The sequence below is a fragment of the Protomyctophum bolini genome, assembly GCF_963924005.1.
Source record: "Protomyctophum bolini genome assembly, chromosome: 4".
NCBI lineage: Eukaryota > Metazoa > Chordata > Actinopteri > Myctophiformes > Myctophidae > Protomyctophum > Protomyctophum bolini.
The window spans coordinates 30,355,855-30,382,829 of record NC_137865.1 but is presented as its reverse complement, the minus strand read 5'-3'; the positions used below and the strand labels follow the sequence as shown (position 1 = coordinate 30,382,829).

General features: G+C 42.9%; 1 protein-coding gene across 2 annotated transcripts; it reads right to left on the bottom strand.

Moving 5' to 3' along the window:
• Positions 1 to 611: 611 nt before the first annotated feature.
• On the bottom strand, positions 612 to 25,292 carry b4galnt3b (beta-1,4-N-acetyl-galactosaminyl transferase 3b). 2 transcript variants are annotated; one of them, XM_080762604.1, is made up of 20 exons: positions 24,674 to 25,292; positions 19,176 to 19,228; positions 18,870 to 18,950; positions 17,195 to 17,290; positions 16,734 to 16,824; positions 15,877 to 15,977; positions 15,513 to 15,580; positions 11,699 to 11,777; positions 11,487 to 11,553; positions 10,854 to 10,988; positions 10,078 to 10,187; positions 9,337 to 9,437; positions 8,737 to 8,837; positions 7,082 to 8,357; positions 6,704 to 6,963; positions 5,827 to 5,980; positions 5,545 to 5,617; positions 5,278 to 5,431; positions 4,896 to 5,022; positions 612 to 3,893 (listed from the first exon to the last, which is right to left on the bottom strand). In XM_080762604.1, the coding sequence occupies exons 1-20, from the start codon at positions 24,801 to 24,803 to the stop codon at positions 3,776 to 3,778; spliced, it is 3,375 nt and encodes a 1,124-aa protein (XP_080618730.1). In that variant the 5' UTR covers positions 24,804 to 25,292; the 3' UTR covers positions 612 to 3,775. The 2 variants fall into 2 exon arrangements, with proteins under 2 accessions (XP_080618730.1, XP_080618731.1); XM_080762605.1 differs by having other exon boundaries at positions 8,770 to 8,837.
• Between the last annotated feature and the right edge of the window lie 1,683 nt (positions 25,293 to 26,975).

The following is a 26,975-nucleotide window of genomic DNA, read 5'->3' as shown; positions in this document are numbered from 1 at the left end:
CACACACACACACACACACACAATTTAATAAGCCGTTGGCAACTGTGCTATGTACTATTTTAACTTTACATATACCATATGTAAGGGTCTATGTAAAAATGGACAATGTGATAGAATGAAACAATATGATTTTTTAAGAGTCATTTATTTCTCAGATTCATCAAGGCAGCGGAGTGAAATAGCTTTCCCTGAGAGAAGAAAGACACCTAAACCTAAACACGTAGACAGAGGCAGTGAGATTATCCCCCTTACACAGAGAGGGATGACGTACATGAAAGGCACTGGGTGACCGAGAGAATTAAGATGAAAGATATTGAACCAAGAGCATTGAAATCAAAGCACAACTCTGTAAAAGAAAACATATACTGTATATAAAAAGAGAAGAGAGGCACTCTTTCTTGCAGAGAGTTCAACATCAACCCTTTGAACTGAAGTGTTGACAGAGACAAGACTAACCAGCACACACAGATCATACAGCAGGGATATTCAATTGGCGGCCCGCGGGCCACATGTGGCCCGCGGAGCGCCTCCTTGTGGCCCCTGGAAGAATTTTGGAAAAAAAAAAAAAAAAAAACTTTTTTTTTTGAGAATAATAATAGGGCTAATAAAAGTTACAGGTATGGTGTGTGCGATATTAAATGTGAGATTACCATAATGACGGTAATCATTAAAGGACCACTTTTCAACCTATCTTCATATAATAGGTCCTCACTAATAATCATGATAAAATGACACGTTTTTTTCTACTCGGTCTGTGTCACATAGGAGGGCTGTGGGCAGTTCAGAAACCCACCCAACAGTGACATCAATGGAGAATCCAAGCTAATAGAAACTGCAGGCTTTCTAGTCCTGAAAAGTTGCGAAAATGGAAGCCATCATTCTCACAATAATAAACGCTGTTAGGGTCCATTTGGTTCCATTTGTACACTCTCAGAGTTACAGACCCATAAGGGTCCATTTGATTCCAAACCATTTCCCTGGGGACCCCCTGGAACTGCCTCAAGGACCCCGAACCCCACTTTGGAATCACTGCTCTATGTAATGTTTGTGTGTGTGTGTGTGTGTGTGTGTCCGTCCAGCTGATGGTCGTTAATGTCAAAGCAATGCTGTTTATGCACTGTCAAATAGGTCTAGGCCTACATCTATTCTAAGGTGGCATATACCTGTATAGGCATATTACCCTGCTCATTACTGTTCGGAAATATACATAAATCTTCGTGTTTGAGCACAAAAAGCATTTTGAGAACCCACAAATTTCCGCGCTTCGCGCGCACACTGTGCGGCCCCCCACACACAATCATTCTACAGTTGTGGCCCCCGGCCTAATCTAATTGAATACCCCTGTCATACAGTGATGAGCCCGTGAACTAAATAAATAAATACAATAGAAGAAAAAAAAATCCTTTGAGATATTATAAATCGTAGATTGCAGAACCCCGAATACTTTGGTTTATGAAGGCAATTGTAGGGTGGACAAAAAAACCAAACAAATCACAAAAAACACTACAGAATGTTCATAGCAGCATGAGCTTTCAAAGAGCCCATAAAGGGCTTTATTGAATCTAAAGGCAAATGTGATGGAAAACCATATAAGGGTGATTTATACGTGGTTGCGCGGCAATGTCGTGCACCGAAAATAAAAGCTCTACAAGCTTTGTGATCTTGCAGATCAGCTATTTTCAGTGCACTGCGCCGGTGCACAACCAAATGTCAGGCATTACATGCGGTACACACACTGAGAGTCTCAGAGCAGAACTCCAAACCCGGGGACAGTTCAGACTTATGTGCTACGGTGCAGACATACTGTACTGACTTTTGTTTGTTTGTTAGGTTTGTTTGTAGAGCTCATGAGATGATACCACTTTTAGGTTAACTTCAATCAGAATGTTCAGCTGCAGACAAAACTTGAGACAAGCCTAAATGAGTAGTGTAGAATGATTTGGCTTACTGCGATTACCCATGAATCTGAGAAAACAAATAATAGCGAGGAATGTGAATATTCAGAGAAAGCTGCCACGAGACTTAAATAACAGTAACAATAAAAACAATTTGATAAATACACGAGATCTCATTTTCTTCACAACTAGCACACAATGCTATTTTCATTCTCCTTTATATTATTTCAACATTCAGAACAGCATTTCCTATTGTGGGAATGGGCAACTTGAGAAGTAAAATTAAAAACAAAAAGCGGCTTATTAAAAATCTTCCTGTTTCACTGATAAAAGAGTGCAAAGAGATGGAGTGACAGGAGTACTGCCTTTCTGTGAACCTACAATCTGACATAAAACTAGGAAAGGCACAAAAGCGTGTTTATCAGGACAGGATATTTTGATAGTAAACCTACAAATTCAAAAAGGTCTGAACAGTATGAATACTTGGGGCTGGTGGTGCCACACACCTGCATAAAGACTAGTGGAAAATAATTAATTCATGAATGAACTGGAATGGCTCAGATGAGCTTTCATAAGCTTTCATTGTGGTTACCTTCGGAGCAAAATTGTCAAATAATCCAAGAGGAGGGTTTAACTCATTAATTCATTATTTTTGGACAGTGGCGGTTTACACAACTAGATTTAAAGGCTGCTATGCAGCCTTCAAATGCGCCGATCAGAGCAATGGTCAGTTATTGTCAAAAATGGGGAGTTAGTCAGAGTTTCAAGTCTCTGCAACAACTTCCTGGTCAAAACGGAAGTGAACAGATTCACATCCGGGTTGCACCATTGAACTCCACACCCCTCAGAGAAGAGAAATTGGCTGAAATGTTATTAACAAAAAAACGACTTAAATGCGGCATCTTATTGTTATCTGATTAAGGTCTATCTGTCTTAATCCAACTGTCATCATTGTCACCTCAAGGTGTCCATAATATCTCGCTGTGCAGTGCGATGCTGTTCTTCCAGTCTAACCGGGCAAAACTTTAGTCCATTCCTGAATATGTTTCGCAGAAGGCACAATTAACTTCGAGTTCCGATGTAAAGACACAGAAATCCTCAGTCGGCAGAGCCGAGGTATGTCTACACTACAGTAACATAAAAAACAACCCTATTGTCATAGGAGTAATAAATAGAAGGCTTCCATCATTTATGATATATGACACAATTCATACATAACAATGACATAGACATAATGGTAATTATGTCGACAAGACCTAAAAATCTCAGTTCTCCAGTTTCAGTTTCAGGTTGGTTGGAGTGTATTATCTATCTTCAGTATGTGCTTGTGCGTGTGTGTGTGTGTGTGTGTGTGTGTGTGTGTGTGTGTGTGTGTGTGTGTGTGTGTGTGTGTGTGTGTAAGCGAGCAATAGCAGTACTGTAGGTATCTGGCGTCTTGGAGAGTATATTTCTTTGGATGAATGATACAGCAGCATTTAGTGCACATCCTCACAGCTCCACTCAGCAAGAGCTCGCAGTAGTATCGTCAGACACAGCACTGTGTAGTCGATGGCAAATATCTGCCAGTACTTTAATAGTACTCAGTAGTACATCCAGAGTTACATCGGTAACGTCTTGACCTATCTTGCACAAATTCATCTCAGCATAGCAGTGACGGTTAGTCAGTAGTATCTTCTATGCGTTCAACACTATGTTTTCCACTTGCGGCTGGAGCCGCCATCTCGGAGAACTCAACGGACTGGAGACAACATCCGATCCCGCATTCTCAGTCGGTCCAGAGGCATTACCGTCAATTAGAATGTTAGGGTTTCCATTTTCTTTTTTAAAGTGCTCTGTTCACCGTGGCCATGGAAATGGTCAAGGTAGACGTGAATGCAGGGTTACCTGGAGTCGGAGTCGGACTGTGTGCGCCGGTTCCACATGCCACGCTTGGAGTGGTAGTGGTGAAAGAAGTTCCTCAGGAAGATCCTCTCAACCTCCAAACCCGACTGGAGAAGCCTAGAGTGAGAGAGAGTTCTGATCAGCTGGTCCCAAAGATGACATTTTACAAATTGTCATATCAATAATTGCAATTAAAGCTGCTATATAAGCAATAATATGTCAACATTTTTTTTAATTTAATTGTTTGACAGCCAGCAATGAGTAAAACGCCCCTAAAAAAATGTAGTCTCCACACATCTAGGGGCCACAATCTGCATTCAAATATGTTCCTAGAAGCTTTGTCATTGGTCGAAAAAAACCCGGTCAAAATGACTAACCAATCAGGAAGTAGAGAGGCAAATCGACCAATGACAAAGCATAATATAGACTGAAGTAATAAAAGCGGATGTGTTTGCATGTTTGGAATTGTAACAGCACAAATCAATAATATTCCCCTACCATAAGCCATCAATGAATTGCATTGAATTGAATGGGGCTATGGGGTGTTAATTCGCTTATTTCCATCGCTCAAAAATCATTTATTTTGTATATATCCACTCTTCATAATGTAAATAGTATCCCAAGCGGCACACTTTACTACTTATTTCGATGGAAATAAGCAAATTAGCACAAAAACCCAACCCCCATTGAGGGCTTATGTTAGAGGAAATAGCCAATAATGCACTTTTGCACAAAATAACACCCGGAGCTCTTTGTTGGGGACGTAACAACTACAAATAAAGGTAATGGAATTCTCGTGGTGGCGATTATCTCAAATAATTGCGATTAGGCGATTATGTAACTATTGTGACAGGCCTATTGTTTCAATCCACTTTATCAGTAGTTGTGGATCACATGTACGCCTGCTGCTAATGAACGGCTGCATCACACCCAGAGTATTCTGTCTCGTGCCTCCCCTATGTTGTATCGCAACCAGCTTTGCCTCCGTCAATGCTCAATCCCTTTTCAAAACACAGACTAATACAGGCAACATGTAATGAACTAATGGAATGAAGAAAAGAAAACCCTCAAAACTATATCCGGTGTGTTGCATTGCATTCAAATAGCCAGGCCCTTTACCTGTCCAGTAACTCCCAGTCCTCTCCTCCCCAGCGGTCCGTGAACTCCCTGGTGTTCATGCCTCCGGCGGCATCTAAATCGGTCTTGAAGAGCCCCAGCAGGCCAAAGCCATTGACTTCCCAGTAACCTGCAACATGATGCTTTTTATAAGTGTGTGCACTTACTGTATGTAGTGCAGTGGTTCTCAAACTTCTTCATGTCATGGACCGCCAAATTAATATGTATTTGGCCACACACTGAAAATATTTTGTGTCATGGACACATTAAAGTGATTTAGCTGGGGACGCCTAAGAACCCCCTCAAGGGGGATGCACACTTTGAGAAACACTGAATAGTGAGATGCTGCACGCAGTATTAGTATTCTCATGGCGTCTGTCAGTACCTCGGGGCTGCCTCGGTGTAGCACCACAGTCCAGTCTCATCACTATGGGGGCAAAGGCCATGTGGCCCTCCACACAGTGTTTCCTGATGGTGTCTATGATAGAGGGAGGAAAGTGGATGTGCAGGTCGCACAGAAACACAATGCTGTGGTCTTCCTATAAGACAGAGGGAGAGACGGAGGGTAGGTATAGGGATGAAATACAATGTATCTCGAGTCAGTGCTTGATAAAAGGCCCAGGTTCGATGCCTGTAATGATGTGACACTCACAGTGATGAGGTCGATGCCTGCCTGTAGCCCAGCAGAGCGCTCAAAGTTCCCGCTCAGCTTCACGTACTGGTGCCTGGAAGAGCACCCGTCAAACACACGCACGCACGCACGCACGCACGCACGCACACACGCACACACGCACACACGCACACACGCACACACACACACACACACACACACACACACACACACACACACACACACACACAGTCTCTCAGTCATATGGATATAGGTGATGCATATAAGCTAAACTGATTCAAAGACAAATCCAACAAATAGTACCTAGGAAGTGTGGAGGCTTGCAGAGCTTTCTCCACGTCCATATCTGTGCTGTTGTAGTCGGTGATGATGAGGTTAAAGTTGGCGTCTCCTGTCTCTCTGTACAAAGTCTCCATGTCTACGATCAGCTGCTTTACCCAGCGGGCCTGGTTCTTCACTGAGACAGATGTGGGGGAAAATAATCCTTATCTTAAAAGTCAGTGAAGAGAAGGACACAAAAAACATCTCTGAATCTTAACAGAGATACAGACTGGGTAGTTCAGGGACTGAGTGAGGACAAAGGTTGAACCTTCGAGTGTTAGTAGAGCTTACTTTGTATGTGTGTTCCTTTTATTGTGTTATATAATGAATTGCATTTTTTATAGCACTTTTCCAAGTTCTCAAAGCGCTTTACAATGGTTCATTCATTCATACATTGGGAGGTGAAGCGGCGAACAGTCAAAGCCAGCGTCCTCTCTCCCACATTCACACACCAACGGTGGCATGAAAGCTCACACCGATCAACTCATTGGAGGCAATGTAGGGTTCAGTGTCTTGCCCAAGGACACTTCAGCATGTGGACAGGAGGAGCCGGGATTCGAACCGCCGACCCAGGGATCATTGGACGACCTGCTCTACCTCCTGAGCCACGGCCGCCCACCACTATTATATAATAGTGTTTTCTTTGTTTTTATAAATTTAAGTAATTCATTCTAAAAAGCAAAGTTTCCCCAGTGTATTGAATTGCAAATCAGCTAAAACAAATGTGTTCTTTGTTTTGACTTTCTATCTACATTATAGCCACTGAAATGGCAAAACGTCCCCTTTTGGTGTACGTGTGTGCACAAGTGTGTGTGTGTGTGTGTGTGTGTGTGTGTGTGTGTGTGTGTGTGTATATTACCTGGCACTATGAAATGCACGGTAGCAAGAGGGTTCCAATGAAGGCCCACCGGGTTACAGAGTACCGTTTCGGGGACAGAGCGCTTACGCATGAACTCCCTGGAGCGCTGCCTTTTGCGGCGAATCAGAACGTAGATGTAGCGCGACAGACGGAGCAGCTGGCCATTCAGGTCCTTCAGCTCCAGCTCCAGGAGGTACCGGTTGCCCTGGACCGCGTCGGCTCTCTTCTCCACATTAATGACCCGAACAAGAGAGAACCGCCTGGAAGGAGAGAGGAACAAAAATGGCTACTGTTTGCAAGTCCATAGAAAAGACATGCTGCAACCGAATACAATTATGTTTCTTAAAGACATATTTAGTGATGGAAGAAAGCACGTACCCGTGGTGCTTGAGGTTGAGTTTCTCCATGAAGGCTTTGACGAGGAGTTGAACTTCGCTGGAGGAAAGGATGAGGTTGCCCGAGACATTGCAGCGGAGGTCTATCCAATCGGACCGCAACGACTGTAGATCCAGGTGGTTGACCTGAAAGGTCTGTCTCCAGTTGACCGTGGGGTCAAACACCGGAGCAGGTGAAATCTCGTAGTTCTCCATCTCCTCCTCATCGCCTCCCTCGATCTCTCTTCCTGTGTCCCACACAGGGTCTTTCTCGCCCTCCCTGCCATTCTCCTTTCTCGCCTCTCCCTTCCTGTCTGACTCCTCCTCCTCCTCCTCTCCTCCGGTGTCCAGCCATTCTCTGGCCACGACTCTGTCCTTGGTGGTCATTCTAGCTTTGTGGATGGCATTGTCCCTCTCCAGCGGTAAAGGCACGTTCAGCTGCATCTCCAGCTCCCTGAGGCTCATCCGGTTCACTTCCTCCTGCTGGTTCAGCTGCAGTTTCGGTGTAGAGGTGGAGTTCCTGGTGACGGCTGGCTGGAGTTCTATAGTCCGGTTCATGTAGCTCCGTCGCTGGTTGACTGTGCCCTTGACTGTGCCCTTGTTGAGGAAAGAATCAACCTGGTCTGGCACTTGGGATTGTACGTATTTCGGCCTCTGCACTTGGTTGTCTTCACTTCCTTGTACAGGCTTCTGGGTGTGACTCTGTTCAGAATGCACCTGGGGCTGCTGTGACGGGTCCGTGGGGCTTTCTTTTGCCCGGGCGTGCCCTCCCACTTCTGGTCTGGGTCGCTCCTTCTGCACCGGTGGCCCTGAGTTCCTCTGTTTTGGTCTGACATCTTTCACCGCTTGCCTGACCTTCCGACTCTTGATCGGTCTACGTGCTGCTGGTTGTTTGATCTGTACTGCTGGCAACACCTGCTTCTCTAGCGCCCAGTCTTTCCCATTCTGTTCCCGGAGCCTGTTGGGTACCAAGGTTACCACTGCGGATGCCTTTGTCTCCAGTCGGAGATCTGAGACATCTCCTCTCTTCAGGCTTATGCCTCTTCCCTTCTTCCTCTTACGTGAGCGTGTGTTAGAAGTGTTCTTGAGTGCACCTACGGCTCCCTGTTCGCCTAAAGAGAAGAGCTTTCGCTTGCGATTCTGGATATAGTCATCATAGTCGTCGCCGTAGTCTTGCAGAATGCCGTCGTCCAACGCCGGCCGCGGTTTGGCTGCGTCACCACGGGAGATCACTTCCCCCTCTTCATCTTCTTCATTGTCATTGCGCTGGAAACCAAAATCTAAATTTCAACAGATTTGGCAAGGGTGCCAGAGAGCGAGAGACAGAGGGAGGGATTGTGTGTGTGAGAGAGTTAGAGAGAGTTAGCTGTCAAGGCCAGTAAATTGTTTTTGCCACTCAGTAGGCGTTCCCGCATATCTTCCGGGTATGATGATGATGTCACGCGCATACCCTCTAATACCTAATAGTCTACCATAACTACTACATATGAGATACATTTTTTGCACATTTAAAACTGTAGACATTTCTATGTTTCTAATGATATGAATGAAATGATAATAATTATCTATCTATTAAACAAATGTAAAAACAAAATGTCGGTTAATATTTCTGCAATTTAATGAACCTGTAAATGTATGGACTATGGATGAGATGCCTACCGGTATGCTGTGTTGGCTTTGTGTGCTGCCTACCCATAACTCTGTCCTCGGTCTCCAGCCTTTCTGGATGGTCCAGTTTTATGTATCTAGAGAATCCATATCTGGAGAAAGACAACAGTAAACTGGTTTGACTTTGTAAAAATTACATTGGAGCAGTTCTATATGCCTGAGGTTAGAAAATATTCAAAATATACATCATTATGCAGAAAATCAATAATGGCATTCTTATCAATTTACTCATAAAACAACATAAGCTAGATAATTATTGTAAGGATATCTTAAGTGCATCTTTTTATAGAATGTAAATATAGAAATAGATTCCCAACTTTCCAGCCACAGTTCCCAGATTGCTGTACATGTTATCAAGCAGCACCCTCTATTGGCAATACTAGGAATAACTGCACATAAGTGCACAGCCATCTTTGCCCTTACTGTATATCAGTGCTCTGAACCAGAATATGAACTACCTCACTCACTCACAGCCATGGATGGCTAATAAACAATGATTGTGCACTCTCAAACATACAAATGTTTATCACAATAACTCTTAGGACATTTTTATCCTTGCACCCACCCCCCTTCTCCCCCCTGAGGAATCACCTCTCCAGGTAGTAAGGGCTCTCATGGTAGAAGCAGCTGTTCTCCGTCTCCATGTGCGTGAGTCGGGTGTAGTCATTTGGGTAAATGTAGGACATGTGGATCTGGGTAAAAAAAGAATAGAATCAACACACTATACATAATTGATACATGACACTAGTGGATAATGCAAAGAGATGCGCCCTAAGTGGCCGGGTAATACGAGCTAGGAGTATTAGCCTGTGACAACAAAAGGGAACAATAGCCCCCAGGATGTAAACATTCAGATTCAGGGTACTGTACAGGTAAAAGAGAAGGCAGCAGGGTGTGGTATCCTCATGAGGTTATTGAAACCAGAAATAATTAAACTTGTTCTGAGGTCATTTTTCATAGTTAAAACATATTCAGGGTTAGGGTGAGCGGATAAGGTTAGCATTAGTTTAGTCTCAGCTAGTTAAAGGCAAATTCTGCCCAAGCCGTTTTCTTACTGTAATATGATGATGATAATCCATTGATCACTGAAAAAATGCTAGATCTCTTCTTCAATCGCGCGAAAAGTATTATTTTATTCTATCTGTTGTTGTGGAGAATAACTTGTGGCTCTATTCCTGCTTATGCTCTACGTCGTTATATTTTTTCTCTTTTTCGCCACTAACAGGGGTTCATACATACATTATCATCACAATTCTGTAAAAAAAACGGGATTGTCCTTTAAGGGCAGGCCCAGGGAGTAAAGTTGAACAGTGTTTTAAGAAGAGTACTTACGAACTGCAAGCCCTGGTACCGCATAAGAGGGAAGCCTTTGATGATGTAACTGGGATTGTAGGAGCAGTCAGGCAACACGCCTTGTAGGTACTTGTTTTTGATGAAGGGAACTGCACACACAACAAAACACAAACAGAGAAGAGATGATTGCATGCATTTAAGCGAGCAAGTTGCATGCTTTAACCACAAAGTGTTTGTCTGTGTAGATACCTCTCTTACACTCTGTTGCTGCGGTTTATTTTCTCTTCCTGTCTGTCTGTCTGTCTGTCTGTCTGTCTGTCTGTCTGTCTGTCTGTCACTCTCTTGACTGGCTCTCTTGTAGTGAGCCTGTGGTACTGTACGGGTTTCTGTGTTTTATTTATTTATAGTGCAACATCACTACAAGAGGTCTCAAAGACAACCTACCGCTAATCACATTTTTTCCCTTTATTTTGGTGGAACCTGTTTTTTATTGATATATTTACAGTAGGTTGACAGGAAATTAGGAGAGAGATGGGGGGTGACATGCAGCAAAGGTCGTCGGGGTCGGGAGTCGAACCCGCAACGCGCTGTCAGGTGCCCAGACGGCTATGGCAGCCGTCCGGGCCAAAGCGAATCACATTTGACTGTGAGTTGGTTCCTACACCTTTAGTGCACGATGGAGAACTGTAGTTGTACCGGTATTTTTATTTGTCTTTTGTATGCCTATAAACTTTAACTCACTGCCAGCCAATCTGTCACTGTAAAGTGTGGTAGTTGTAGCAGGCGTAGCAGAACACTTTAGAAGATGGCCTTACCGTGGTAGAAGGTATCTCGAGGGTCATCCTTCAGCATGTCAGCCTCGACGCCGAGTGGCCCGCCCAGAGTAGATGTGTGACTGGCAGCTGTCTGAGGTATGTGTGCCACGTCGCTCATCAGCAAGGCAGTCTCGTCTGTGGGAAGAAGCCACAGGGTTATCATGAGGCCAAGAGACTTGGAACAGACTGAGCCACAAAACATTGGCATGCCTCTGGTACTGAAAGATTGGCAGGATGATATCCGACTTTGGATACTTCTGTCTGAACTATACTATCAGACACCTCCTCCAGAACAGCAGTACTGTATTTCCGGTTATACATCCATGCATAACAATAAAGGCTAGAGTTCAAGTGAGATATGCATCAGTGATCTGATTACTTATAGCAGGTAATAGGTATAAACCCTGTAGATTTCAAGGAAGATGCACATGGGTGACCTGATTTCGAATAGCAGTGCCAAGAACGAACGCTCTAGATTTCTAGGAAACACATGGGTGATCACATTTCAAATAGGAACCAACACTGGGTGTGTCAGCATGTGAAACACTATGTTTCTCACAAATGTTGTGGTTAATTATGGGTAAATCAACTTAAACCAGCACAACCTTGAACCTTGCATGTGTGTGTACTTACTAGTGTAGAGAGAGATGTGCTTGGATTCAATAACCATAAACCTCAGACCATCATGTTTGAGATGCCACTGTGTAAACAAAAACAAATACGAGGGTTACACTTGTACACTCTCACAGTTAAATCAACACCAAGGATTACAGTACAGTCGCTGCAACAGTAATTGCATGATGAGGGGAAGCAAGGAATATGATGCAGTTGTCTGAAATACTCACAGCTACTGCCACGTGGTCTGTCCCTCGGTCATTCTGTTTGAGAATCATTTCAAAGAAGTACCTCTTCTGGGCAGACAGCCTGTTGGTGGGCAATATTAGTTAAGTTAATATGAGCTCTGCAAATGACAGATATGTTTTATTATAACATGGTCACTGAAAATACTCATTTGGCTGGCAGGTGTCAGCCAGGTGTGTTAATGTCTGATATCAGGATACCTCAAACAAGGTCCCAGTCAACAGTTTAATCACTGTTCTATACCAACGTTCAAGATAGATTAAACGGCATGTCACCATAGCAAACTGTAACAATTGTTAATCCAGATGACTGGATTGCCATGCAATGTGTGCACCGCCACCTTCTTGCTCCTCAGAGGATGAATGCTACTAGTTTTGCTTTCTCCATGGCCAGTGACGCTAGCACCACCCTTGGCTCAAACGTTTAATTTGCACACTAGAAAAATAGAATCACACTTGTGTGCCTTTCATCATGATGATGATGTATGATGATGATGTATTTGATTTGCCACATGTATTGACGCAGGACGTCACAGGGGGAAAGAGACAAACACACATGACGTCATGGGGGGGGGGGGGGGGGGGGGGGCAGACATGCACACAAGCCACAGGTTGGAGCAGTTAGCACCACTCAATACTTTTTTGAAAGAATTAACTTTAATAAAATGTGATAACGGAAGCCAATGGGGCTCAGATCAGAGTCATATACGTCATAGATACATCATAAATATGTCATAGGCTGGCCACATGAAGGCTGAGAACCACATAAGAGCCACAGCTGAATGTTCCCACATGAATACTGAGATCCACATTATTCAATTTAGTAATTTTAGAATAAATGTGTACAATCGTGCAATTACAATTCTGATTCAAAGCTTGTTTAAACCAGTTGGCACATGGCTGGCAGACAGAAGGCGTAGGCAGTGGCACAAAGGTTTGCTTCAGCTGCACTCAACAGGCCCACGCTCAACTTTACGACTATTGACGCTCACATGCCAGTGACTGAGATTGTAGGGGGGGGGGTTTCTGTCTCTTCTCCCAACACTTTCTCACCAGAGCACAGAAAACATTAAAGCTGTAGTTTACCCCAAAAATGACTTGCAGGACAAAGACAAAGGAAAAACTATTTGAAAAAGTATATAAACAAACATAATTGCTTGGGTATTACACTGCTCCCTGCACAATATTAAGACTACAGTCAGTCATCCTACTTGCAATAATATTCATTAGAATCATCTCCCTGTTTTATGCGACAGAACACTCCTCAGGTGTACCTCGTCAATGCTTCAATGCCCCCCCCCCCCCCCCCCCCCATACCGTGGAATGGCCTGGCCAAGCTCATTTTGAGAAAAGAAAGGCAAATATAAGCCCTGTAGGGGTGCAACAGTTAATCGAACTAATTTATTATTTAAAAGTGTCTGGTTGCCTAGAGACGAGGCAGCCAATCAGAAAGATAGGTGACTACGGCATCTATCTTTGATAAGTTGCCACTGACTACGGCAGTCAATGAAATGATAAGTTGCCACTACCAACCTGATAGAAAGTAGACCAGCCTGCTTCGCAGCTCGTAAAAAGTCTCAAGTATTACCATTAATAATTGCAGTCCTTGGGCTATATTTTCCTCCATGCTATTTTCTTCTTCTTTTTTTACCTATTTTGAAAAATATTTTTTAATACCGGTAGTTAAAATAGCCAGTCTACAAGCTTACAACTGATGTAGATCAGCTAGTAAGGTGAATTATTCAAAAATGTTTTTCAAAATAGTAAAACAAAAAAAGGCAAAGTATTGTAGGGGTTTAGCATGGATGAAAATGTTCGGCAGTGCAGATAGACAGGATATTTACAGCTAGAGATGTGCCATTCACACTTTCCTGATATCTTTTCTGATCGTTTTCTGAAAATGCATGTTTTCCCTGCAGATTTTATTCACTGATTACTATTAGCCTTGCTAATTCTACTGCTTTGCTATTGAAAATAAGTGCCAGCAGAGAAACTCTATCTTTTCAGGGAATCTGAATAGAATTAACATATAACACCTTGGCAAATGTTCCCACAATGCCCTGACAATCTACTGAATTGTCAACGGCAGGACGTGAAGTTCTCTACACGGCACATCTGTGCCCTTATTATTTATTTTATTTATGCATTCAAAACATTGGTCACAGTAAATATATATGTTAATTAATTAACCAGAGATCTTAGTGTTGAGCACATTCACCTGCAACACTAACACATGATCCCCTCCTGGCTGTGTCACCAATCTGCTAGCTGAGGGTTAGGGTTAGCCCTCCTGGCTGTGTCACCAACCTGCCAGCTGAGGGTTAGGGTTAGCCCTCCTAGCTGTGTCACCCATCTGCCACACTAACACAGGGTTAGGGTTAGCCCTCCTGGCTGTGTCACCAATCTGCCACACTAACACAGGGTTAGGGTTAGCCCTCCTGGCTGTGTCACCAATCTGCCACACTAACACAGGGTTAGGTTTAGCCCTCCTGGCTGTGTCACCAATCTGCCACACTAACACAGGGTTAGGGTTAGGGTTAGCCCTCCTGGCTGTGTCACCAATCTGCCAGCTGAGGCCATAAACTTCTCCCAGAAACCTGCCTTCCCTCTCTACCACTTTCTCTCCAACACCTTGTCCAACTGTCCCGTCACTGTTTCCTGGTTTCACCCTAGGACAAATAAAGAGGATGGTGCACGGAGGCGCGGCATAGGCTCCTGCGGGAGGTTTGCACATGCTCAGTGTAAACAGGAACTGCGATGATGGAGTGTTCCAGCAGAGGTGCTAGATAGAAAGCTCATAACTTGTGATGTAAATAATGAGATCCAGAACAGTTGAGAATTAAACAGCAGCCACCCTTCACTTTTCAAATGTTTTGTATCATCCACAGCACTTGAATGAACAGTATCCATGTTCCTTTGTCATTTCACAAAAATAAAAGTTTGACACATGTACTAAAGAACATGGAAAATCCACAAAAGAAAATATACAAAAACATTAACATTTAGTGAATGAACACTCCATCATCGCAGTTCCTGTTTACACTGAGCATGTGCAAACCTCCCGCAGGAGCCTATGCCGCGCCTCCGTGCCCCATCCTCTTTATTTGTCCTAGGTTTCACCTCACCTCTCTTCCTCGTCTCCCTTCATTTCTATTTTTACTCTCTCACTCTCTCTCTCTCTCCATTTTGCCAGTGGCTTGTGTTTGATCATGGTAGCTTTGACAGGATTCCTCAAGCCGTCAGACTCAAGCCAACATCTTGTACAAGCATTTATCTTCATCAAATTAGCACGAGTGTGTCTGTGGTAGTGTGTGTGCATGTGTGTGTGTGTGTGTGTGTGTGTGTGTGTGTGTGTGTGTGTGTGTGTGTGTGTGTGTGTGTGTGTATGTATGAGTGTGTGATGGCTCAGTGCCAAAATCAGAACATCAGGAAGGTATGACAATCTACCTCATTCATGTTGCCACTTGTCCTGCATTTCAAAGTACATATTTGGCCAGAACCACACAGAACCACACAGGACCACAGAGAACCACACACAACCACACACAACCACAACATTATATGGATTCATCATATTTCCTCTCACTACCCCTTTATATTACTACCAATCTGGGAAACCATTTGGTAAAAAAATAAAATAATGATCTCAATAATCATCTGCCCCTATGAGCTTAATATCCAACTATCTAACAATCATGCTGACAGATGTTCATTCCAAATAGAAAATCTGTCTTGAGAGATTACATATATAATTATATACAATGTTGAAGGCTAATCTGTAAATGAACTGCAAACTCACCAAATTGGTGTAGAGGTTTGACTGGCATACTTCTCAAACTCGCCAGGGGCTGTCCATTCAGTGCCAGCCTAAAAAGGTACACACACACACACACACACGCACGCACACGCACACACACACACACACACACACACACACACACACACACACACACACACACACACACACACACACACACACACACACACACACACACGTTGTTAATGGTGCCCAACGTCCTGGCAGCTAGGGATAGACAGATAAATATAACTATGCCACACCCTGCAGATAAAAGTGTTGATCCAAATACAAATATAATCAGATGCTGTCTGGTCGTGTACCAGTGTAGCAGTAATATGGTTAAACTTGGAGGACATGCACATACCTTGCCCACCCAGGACAAGAGTTGCAAGTTCAGGGGGGAATCGTCATGGCTGAGCCAGAACTCTGAGTTGTCATCCGAGCTCACAGCGAAAACAAACTCTCCTACAGACACAGTGAGAGATTGTGAGAGAGACAGTAGAGGGGTGGTTTGAGTGACTGAAGCAATGACAGGGCAGATGTTTATGGGACTTGTGTTGACACAAACCACTGTTTGTTTCAACACAATGAATACCGGTAGATCTGCCACTTCTGCGCATAGAGATTTGAGGAAGCATGCAGTTTCTCTGTAATGTTTCCACATTCATTCATATTTTATATAGTAAACATATTAAGATAAGACCTTTATTGGGTCCACTGGGGAAATCGTGAAATGAATTATTTTTATAGGTGCTCCGATCGATCAGACTATTTTCTCTCCAAATGACTAGATCAGTGATCTGCAATTTAACTGATCTGGAGAAACTGATCTTTTATACCATTTCTGTGGTATAAAAGTCAATGAGATTATATAGTATAATATCATTTTGCATATTTGTGACAGGCCTAAACATTCTCCCCTTCCTTGCCACACACACACAGGAACAGTTTTAGGCTATAATAAATGTGGAAATATTAAAAGTTTCCCGTTACACACAAGATTGGTATCGGCCGATCATGAGAAAAACAATCGGTGATCGGGATTGGTCCCAAAAAACCTGATCGTAGCACCTCAATAATGTATTGGTTTATCAGCCATGCCAACAAACATCTTTGAATTGCATTGAACTGAAACTAGATTGGGAATGAAACATGTGGTGCATACTATGATGAGTGGAGTAGAAAAAAAGCAAACAAAAGAGAAGCAAGGAATCTAAGTACCATCGGTGTACGGATGCAGGTAGCCAAAGATCCTCAAGCCGTAGTTAGTCCACTGAGGAGAGAGCGCCAACTTCTGCACCGTTGTTCTGGACTGGAGGATGGACGAGGAAAACAGACAAAGTTTTATCATGAAGTCTGCTGCTCTGAGTGAAAATGTATCTCAAGGGACATCAGGATCTAGCATGTGGGTGCAGAATGCAGGTCCCAGCCAGCACAACAGTCTGTTTGTGTGAGCGTGAGCGTGTGTAAGAGGTGGGGCCGGTCAAAGTTCACAAGCAAGCTATGTTCCACAGCAGGCACCAATCGTACTTAGCATTTCCCCCTGACAAATGGTAGTCTTATCTCTGAGCAATGTGTTCGTGACAGAGACAAATGTCATGCGTATACCGTGTTGAAATGTGGGGAAATGTCTATTGTCTTCTAATGCAAACTGTGGCATGTCTGTGTTTTGTCTGACTCACGTGGGGGTACAGTGGGTAGTGCAGGTTGTTGCGAAGTTGAGCTGTAGAGCTGCCACACCAGTCCTCAAACACATGCAGGTTGGCCTGTCCCTGGAACTGCGAGACAAAAGGCATTAAAATAATAAGTGTTAATAATAATAATTATTAGCTATCTATAAATTCCAGGAGTTTTTGTATGCCTGTGTCCTACTCATATCTCAAGAACCGTTCATCCAATCGTCTTCACACTTGCTCTAAAACCCCTTGCGTTCCAAATGGCACCAAATATTAAATGATTTCAAAGAGCTTACACAAATTTAATAGTGAAGTAAGGTTCATAATATCACACACAGAAATAAATAAAAATTAAATAATAAGAAAATGGCACCAAATATGAAATGATTTCACAGAGCTTACAAATGTAAGAAATTAGCTGTTTTGTGATATAAAGGGAAATTTAATAGTGAAGTAAGGTTCATAATATCACACACAAAAAACGAATAGTTTGAAATAATAAGCAAAAGAATAAAAAGGTACTTTAAGGTCATGAATAAATTGACAGAAACAGAATCTGGGATGAAACTGGACCCCACTACCCTGTTGCCATCCACACCACTCTCTTAAAAGGTCTCGAGGAAACACTGGACCACGCACACAGACCAAAACAAACAAACACTTGAATTTCAGGAGAAGCCCAGATGCCCTGTAAATCTACACCTCAGTGACTTGCCTGTGTGTGTGTGTGTGTGTGTGTGTGTGTGTGTGTGTGTGTGTGTGTGTGTGTGTGTGTGTGCGTGCGTAGGAGACCCAGAGCAGAGTAGGTCAGAGCCAAAGTTTGGTATAACCAGAGTTGTAGAGTGCCTCCAATTAACTGTTGTCATCACAAGCCAGTTAAGCATTAGGTAAACCGTGGCTCCAGTCCAACACAGGGGGGTGAAGGGGAGGGCTGTAAATGATGACTAAGAAATCTTCACAGGCACTGAGGAGTGCAGCTGTAATTATTTAAAAAGCCTTTCGCCTCACTATGCATCCGAAGCTTTCTGAGGATAGCTCAAAGGGCGCTTGTGTAACAAGATGAGGAACACCGTTTGGTGCCAGGTCTTGTACTGAGTCCTTAGTATTGAATCTTTTACTAAATGCAGGCATGGGGAACTATAAGCTGGATCTATGAGCATTCATTTCATCAACAACAATTCAAACAATTCAAAATAGGGATGTATTTTACTAGCCTGGCATCGCCCGCATATAAAATGTACATCATGTTATATCAAAAGTTTGTATGTGATGCCTGACTTACCGGTAGTTGCATATTAAGAGCATAACTTAAATCATGTATGTTGTTGGTTGATTTATTTGTTTTATGTTTTTTTGCTTTTCTCCTTGCATCACAATTAGTCATAATGCTGAGAGTAGGTTAAACTAGACTGGCTCTTTAAGGACAGAGACAACCACCCTAACATGAAACAAGAGGAGCTAGCAACTAACATGAGCCCTAAGCAGGCCCTCTTAATATAGTGGAAACATGATGACTCCAATGCAGAGAAATAAATGCCGCTCCAGCACATACTAAGGATACACACAGACACAGAAGGGAACTGGGCAAGCCCGAACAGGTTATTTAGAGTTCAGCAGAGGTGAGCTTTTGATGGCACACACACACACACACACACACACACACACACACACACACACACACCTCTGGTTTCCAAGCTTGTGGAGTATAGCTAGAACGCCAAGCTGAATCCTCCCCTGAATCAGGTTGGTAGTCCCCTCCAGCCTGGAAAACACGCAAGCAAAACTCATGTATTTCATTGCATTGGAATGCACAACTTTTCAATGCATATGACAATAAACAATAAACTTACTGTTCATACTTTATGTGTGCTATGTGTGTATGTTGTATGTCGGCTCTGATACAGATCTATTTACTTAGCATACATACGAAAATAAATGATTGACATATACAGTATATTCCCTCTGATCTGTTCTGATATATCCTTACCACTTCTGATGCAGGCCTCCTCCAGATGCTCCCTTCACGTGCAGAATTCCCACCTTAGGATAACAGAAAACACTCAGTCAGAACTGAATCTGAAATTCCCGAATGCAGTGACGGTGCCGAGATAAAGTCTTTATTTGTAATGGTAGAGGGGAGTGATAAAATGAAATGAAATCAAACTTTATTTGTACAGCACATTTCCAATCAAGGTCGAACAGTGTGAAGTTCTGGGAACCACTGTTGTCTGCCTTTGCATTCTGATTTGTTTCTGATTTGCATGGTAGGTGAACAACATAGTAAAATAAAGGGTTTAGAAAGGGAGAGGCATAGTCCTGCACAAACATATGACATAGCCTGGTAATGAGTAATGACAAACTGGAGTCTCAAAATGCTACCAAAGAAAGGTTGGCCACCCTTCTGCTACACATCTAGTAAATACTAGTAAATACAGTAATACACAGACCTAAAGCCTTCAATGAATGATAATTGTCCTACCATCCTACTCAAATGAATTTCTCTCACACATTTCACGTGTCTATACTAGTGTGAAAGAATAGCCTACTAATGTGTTTCAATACTATACTGAGACCTACCTATCTTGCGGTCATCAACTCAACAATGATTACATGTTCAGCTTCAGCAGTAAAGCTACAGAAGTAATCAGTGGTCCATACTCCATAATATGCAATATATTTTGCATCTGCATACCATCCATCCATGTCCCTTTGTGTGACAGAAATGTAATTTTTCAGCACTTTGTGACTCTGATGTCTGTGAAAGGTGCTCTACAAATAAAATTACACTTACATAATTTGAGAAAATGTCATTTCATTTTTATCAAGTGACATGACACTTTTTTGACATACATGTATGTTTTATGTTCCACTGAACACACACACACACACACACGAGCTGCATTAATTCCCACAGGAAAACCCATAATTTAGGTGGTCGTCGCTCTCTGACAAATACATGGATCACTTATCCTATCTGATAACCTTTTGAAACAACTAGTCCAGAAGAAATGGGGTAAGAAATGTGTAATAATTACAATCCAGTTCTGTACTTTGGTTCAAATGAAATTCATGATGACAAGAAAATATTAACTTTGCAGAAATGTATCAGCCTTCCTTCCATGACTTTTGCTATAAAGTGCTACTGGAAACCGTGCACTGTTCTAAGCCTCTGTGCTGCTGTCAGCAAGATGTAACCAAACTCACTCAGCCACGGCTACCTAGCCTGGGCTTAGTCAGTATGGCTGGAAAGTTTCTGCCCTTCTTGAAATGGTATTGGCAGACATAGCCTGGCAGATCCTAAACCATACAGACACTTTTTTCAATCCCCTTCTGTCATTTTTTAAATTACACAATGCAGTTTAAAGCAATAGCACAGCTGTGTGTGTGTGTGTGTGTGTGTGTGTGTGTGTGTGTGTGTGTGTGTGTGTGTGTGTGTGTGTGTGTGTGTGTGTGCGCGCGTGCGTGTGTGTGTGTGTGCGTGCATGTGCGCACATGTGTGGAGTGCATATGAGAGTGTGTGCTATGGTTGAAACACCAAAGTACTGGTGGTCTGGAAGTCTGTCATTATCACAAGGGTGGAGATCCACAAATGTATACTCCCTTGTGACACAGGGCCAATTTTGGAAACACACAGTAATTCTAGAGCGGTGGTTGAGAAAAGGAAAAACAGAGATATTTTTAACTGAGAGGAGATTCATCAGGGTGCATACTGCATACTTAGTTTAGACTAGTCATTGGTTAGACATGGGTTAAGGTTAGGTTTAGGTGTGCAGCCCCGTGGGAGGTTAGGGTTAGGGTGAGGGTTTGAGATAGGTTATAGTTGTATGACTAATGACTGGTCTAACCAACGACTAGTCTAAACCAAGTAATGTCTAAACTAAGTACTGCACCCGATTCATCTCCCGCTCACACTGCTTCCTTCCTCTCCTCTTCACCCACTTCATGCAACACTGTGTGGTGCTGACAGACAGTGCATGCAGCTTGGCTCACACAGCCAAATCTAGTAGCCAAACTAGTTCACAACGCAATGTTATGTAGTTCTATATTCTCTTTTTGACATACCATGAAGTATATAGCTAGAGCGTTCAAGACTAAAGTGGTCAAATAACACTTAATAGAATTAAATAGAAACATGAAAAGTCTTCAACCTAGGGGTTCTCAGATTACATTTAGTTTGACTCTGTTCCACAGATAAACATTTAGAAAAATAGCCAATCTACAAGCTCAGAGCTTGTATTATTTAAGAGTGTGGGTTAGCGCCCCAGCCTGTGTCCGCTGTGAGGAGGAAGCCCAAAAAACTCATGTGAGGCCTTTAGGAGGGCCATTCAAGCCACAAGTGGAGCCTGCGGCACCGCCGCTTCCCTGCCGGTGGAGCCTGCAGAATCCACCACTCCCGAATGAAGTGTCTGGTGCTGGGAATCTGGTGCAACACACAGGCCCTGGCTGCACCTGGTGAGAGCAGGAGTGGACCTGGTGAGGCGTAGGCGGTGCCCGGCCAGGAGTCAACCCACAGTGCCTAGTCCCTCCACGCCGGATGGCCCGCCCAGTAGTTCTGGAGCAGCGGATTGTGTGTCCCTGGTTTTTCTCTAATGGGACTGATCGAGGGTAGCATACTGGAATGTAAGTTGGGACTTGATCACCCCAGCTGGATCACCCGAGTGAGGGGTATGATGTTGCTAGACCTGGATACATCACTGAGGATACATCCCAGGTGCATCCATGCCATTTTTTTTAGCACAGATAAACATTTTGAAAAATAGCCAATCTACAAGCTCAGAGCTCGTAGATTAACTATATATATATTTAAAAAAAAGAAAAACCCTTTTCTTATATTATTTAAGAAAAAGAAAACTGGCCAATGTTTGACCAGTTTTTATAGTATTAGTTTGTTGATTACCTTTGATGCAGTAATGTCCTTTTTTCATTTACTTTCTTTCTTCCTTCTATTTAGGTATTAAAAAGGTCCAAAATGTGGGGATCTCCCTGGGGGATAGACCCTCAGGTTGAGAACCACTGGCGTATGTACGTATCATGCACTGTATAGGACTATATGTTTTATCAGTGTCATCAAAGTACGGTACAGCACTACATGGATGTGGAAAAATAACCAGTTCTTCAAGTGCCACTGGTTGAGAACTATAACTTACCGTAAATCAATCAAGTGGACTGAACCCTTTCCAAAAGGCAAATGATGTAACAACTAAGTAAGTAAATGCAAAAAAGGATGAGACCAAGGCAGTCTTGTGGAAAAGTGAAAAGGCCTTTAATAAAGTTGCTAATGCATTGCGAGAATAAAAACTGCACCTACACGTGCATCATCAAAGTACGGTACAACGGTACATGGATACATGTACGGTACATGGATGCGGGGAAAAAACCAGTTCTTCAAGTGCCACTGGTTGAGAACTATAATTTACCGTAAAAATATGTTGGCACTAATCCATGTGTGTTCCCAAAAGGCAAATTATGTAACAACTAAGTAAGTAAATGCAAAAAAGGATGAGACCAAGGCAGTCTTGTGGAAAAGTGGAAAAAGCCTTTAACAAAACTGCCTTCATCAGGGTGACTGGGTAAATAAATGCTGTATAATACAAGGAAGAAAATGCCAGCACTCGGCCTGGGCCGTGGCTCAGCGGTCCAGGCACCTTGGCCGGTAGTAAAAGTTTGGTAGTGTGCCGTGGGCTCGACTCCCGATCCCGACGGCCTTTACTGCATGTCACCCCCCCATTTCTCTCCCCATTTTCTGTCAGCCTACTGTCTGTCTCTCTATAAAAAATATAAAATATAGGCGAAAGCCACAGAAAAACATTAAAAAAAGAAAATGCCAGCACTCTATATGTGTCCTTTTTCACATGTTGTAACGCTGAGAAAACGCGTACATTGTCTGCTCGTCAGAGGTAAATAAAATCATGTGAAAAAGACATATATTGAGTACTGGCATTTTCTTCATTCTATTATGCATCATCGAGCCTTGGAGACATAAGGATTTTTTCTCTACCCTGGAGTGTTTTGCGGGTTGTCTCTTCTCTTGTAAGTTAATACTGTACCTGATACCTGGTCTGTTTACACACATTTTGATAGCTTACTGTTTACTGAGAAAAATACTAATACTAAATAATAATAATTAATATTATTATTATTATTATTACTACTACTACTACTACTACTGCTGCTGCAAGCTGTGTTTTGTTCTGCTTTTAATTGTGTTTTTGTACTGTTTTTTGTTGTTGTTTTCTTTAACCTGTACGGCGACCTTGAGTGCCCTGAAAGGCGCCTTATAAATAAAATGTATTATTATTATTATTATTATTACTACTACTATCATCATCATTATTATATTATGTCATTGGTATTCTACTTTTTGTTTTTACAATTCTGGTGGCATTCCTGGAAACTAGCCAGACTTGACACACTTATTTTACAAACTCTAAGCTTATACCTATACACACACACACACACACACACACACACCTCTCCTCTTTCCATTTCTGGGGTATGTAGTCTTGAGAAAAGCCTCATTGTGATGAGGGGGGCTATAGGCCAGGAATGTGTGTAAATGTGTGTGTGTGTGTGTGTGTGTGTGTGTGTGTGTGTGCGCGCGGATTGTGTGTAAATAGGCTAGGCCTGTAATGTAGGTCCTTAACCATAGCATGTGTTTACATGTCAAGCTCTGTTCTCAATGTAATACAGTATGTGTGTCAATGTGTGTCAGTGTGTGTGTGTGTGTGTGTGTGTGTGTGTGTGTGTGTGTGTACACACGCACACAGACAATTTGTTGTCCCTTTGATTAATGGCAGTGTGGTGTCATTTTGCTGTTCTACTGGGGTGTGAGAGGAGCCTAGGAGGTGTAGATGTGGCAGAGACTGGTGAGGACAGGAAGTTTGGAGAGACAGTGTGAATCTACACATCCTTCTCAGTGTAAAAACTTGTGATCTGACCCCATGGCCCCTTCCCCGTTCAAAGTATCTCTCTCTCTCTCTCTCTCTCACACACCTCTCTCACACACACACACACACACACACACACACGCACTCTCTCTCTCTCTCACACACACACACACACACACACACACACACACACACTCTCTCTCTCACACACACAAACACACTCTCTCTCTCTCTCTCTCTCTCTCTCTCCCTCTCTCTCTCTCTCTCTCTCTCACACACACACACACAGTATCCCCAAGGCTTCCGGATAAGCAACCAACCTGTTGCTTCACCTGTTAAGAGGCTATCATGTTTTCCACTGCGACTGCCTGCCTGCATCCACGTTGATATCATGTAACAGTAGCCTACGATTATTCACAATCGCATCAAATATTCTTAACATGGTGATTAAGCATTGCTTGAATAGAATTCAACAGACACATGCGTTGCTTAATAAATAAGCAACGCGCAACGCATGTGTCTGTTGAATTATAAATAAAGCACACTACACAAGCTGATGCTTGCTGTTCAGCGGCTGCTACTGGCCACCACAACTTACGGGTGTGTGTAGTAGTAGTCCGTGCAAACTCCTGGTACACGGCGAAAGCTCCAAACACCAGAATTGCCACAAAGAGGAGCCATTTGCCACTGCGTCGTAGTTTCTTCAGGGGGAAAAACGAGGTGATCATTTTCGTTCTGCAGCAGCGAGATCTCCGGGCGCATTCATTCGGGTGGCCGCTTTGTCACGCAGGACGGACCGACGAGTGGAACCCCGAACCCGTATCCCGCTACTCTGGTAATGTGGGCGCAAAACCTGTAGCTCTCATCGCTGCACAAGTAATCCTTCTTCCATCGCGAAAAAGTGGTAAATCCAAACGAAACACCCTCCGATCATCTAAAACTTTGAACAGGGTTTGCCAGAAGGATCGAGCCTTGTCGTCCTGCCACCGCATTGACCCATGCACTCGTCTCGCCTCAGCGCACAGGCGGCACAAACAAGTGAATAAGCTGCAGCCAGTGCCCAGAGGAATCACTCACCCTTCTCTCTCCCCCTCTCTCTGTCGAGGGACTGAGGAGCTTTAGGCTTTAGAGGAGGGGTTAGACATGGCCGCACCCATTACCACCAGCCATTACAACTGATTTACCTTGTAACAGGTAAAAGGGAGAGCTTGGTCTTAATTCCGAGCCATCTGGATCATTGTTATTCAATATTCAACCGGGCCCCACTTCACCCGTCCCATTTGGCAGTGACTTGATATAGCGGATTTGTTTTCACACGGTGTCATACACTGTCTGTATGACAGTATGGAAATGAGTCATACACACAAGAAGAAGTGGTGCTGTGGTGGTGGTGATGATGTGGGAACTTGTAGGTTGGAGGAAGTCTGACATTAATCTAGTCCTTGACCTTTACTGTAGACCTATGCAATGCTTACAGTAAGGGGCCAAGGGTTAGATTAATTTATGTCACAATGCTTGCAAAGCAATGAAAGCATCAACTTGTCTGATTAGGCTATATGACTCAGTACAAGTTATCATATATATTTTTTAAAGTTATTGTATATTTTCATTATGGTCTGACTGTTGGATCATTTTTATGTATTAGACTACTTATTATTATTATTATTAATATTATAATCATAATTATAAATCATAATCTCATATATTCAATAACTCAGATCGAACTAGGCCTGTTATTTTTAACCCATAGCCATGCCATAGCCTACATTTTGCAACATGATCATCATCAGCAGCTCCACACAGCATATTGCCATTAGTCAACACCATTGTCGTTCAATTGTATATCCTTCTGTATGCATTAATGTCATCAGACATCAGATATAGTCCCCATGCCCATTCAGTTTGATTATAATTTAGTCTGTAAGCAGACAACTCACTGCTATAACAACATCTGTGTATAATGAATTTCGTCACATACCCAGCCAATATTTTACCCCGGGTGGGGTGGGGCAGAGAGTGATAAGGCCATAACTAAATAATATCATTGGCCCTATAGGACTGATACAGCAGCTGACCAATAAGTGCAAGCTAAATGTGTGAATGGGTGCCATGCTGTCAAAACAGAGCAGAGGACAGGAACCTTTGAGGGTTCAAAGTTGGTTGCATTCCAACATAGTCTGGTGGAAGTTGTAGTCCCCATGGATATATTCTTCACTTACATTTTTGTAGACATCATATAGACAAAATATTTTTGCATGAGGAGGAATTGATTGAGAGGGTTATTGTCATGATTTGAAAAATATTTAAAAAGTACATATACTCACATCACTGTATAATTACATCATGATCTGTCTACAAACTATATGATGCACATACTCTGGAATCAAGGTAAATTAACTCAATAAGTCAAAATAACAATGAAAGTTCTACTATATTCATCTAGCATGATAAGCCGGAAGCAATACAAAGAATCATCATTAAGAATCTCTCCATCATCAACCGGGGCAGCAGTGGCTCTGGAGGTAGAGAGGCTGTCTTGGAGTCATATATGTTTCCTGTTCGATCCCCAGTTACTCTTGGCTGTGTGTCAAAGTGTCCTCAAGCAACTGCAACACACTGAACCAATATTCAGTTCAATTCAATTCCATTCAATGGACCTCCTCGAGAAAAGGAGGTTGCCAATATTCTAGTCATTACACACCGAGCCCTCCATGGCCATGAGGCACCTCCTTATCTCTCTGACCTGCTCCAACCGTATGTGCCCTGCAGAAGGTCACTGAGATCCACATCACAGGCTTTGCTGGTTGTTTCTCAGACAAAACGAATAACCAAAGGCGATCGAGCCTTTGCCCCTAGGCTATGGAATGAGCTCCCACTCCACCTAAGAACTGTGGATTATG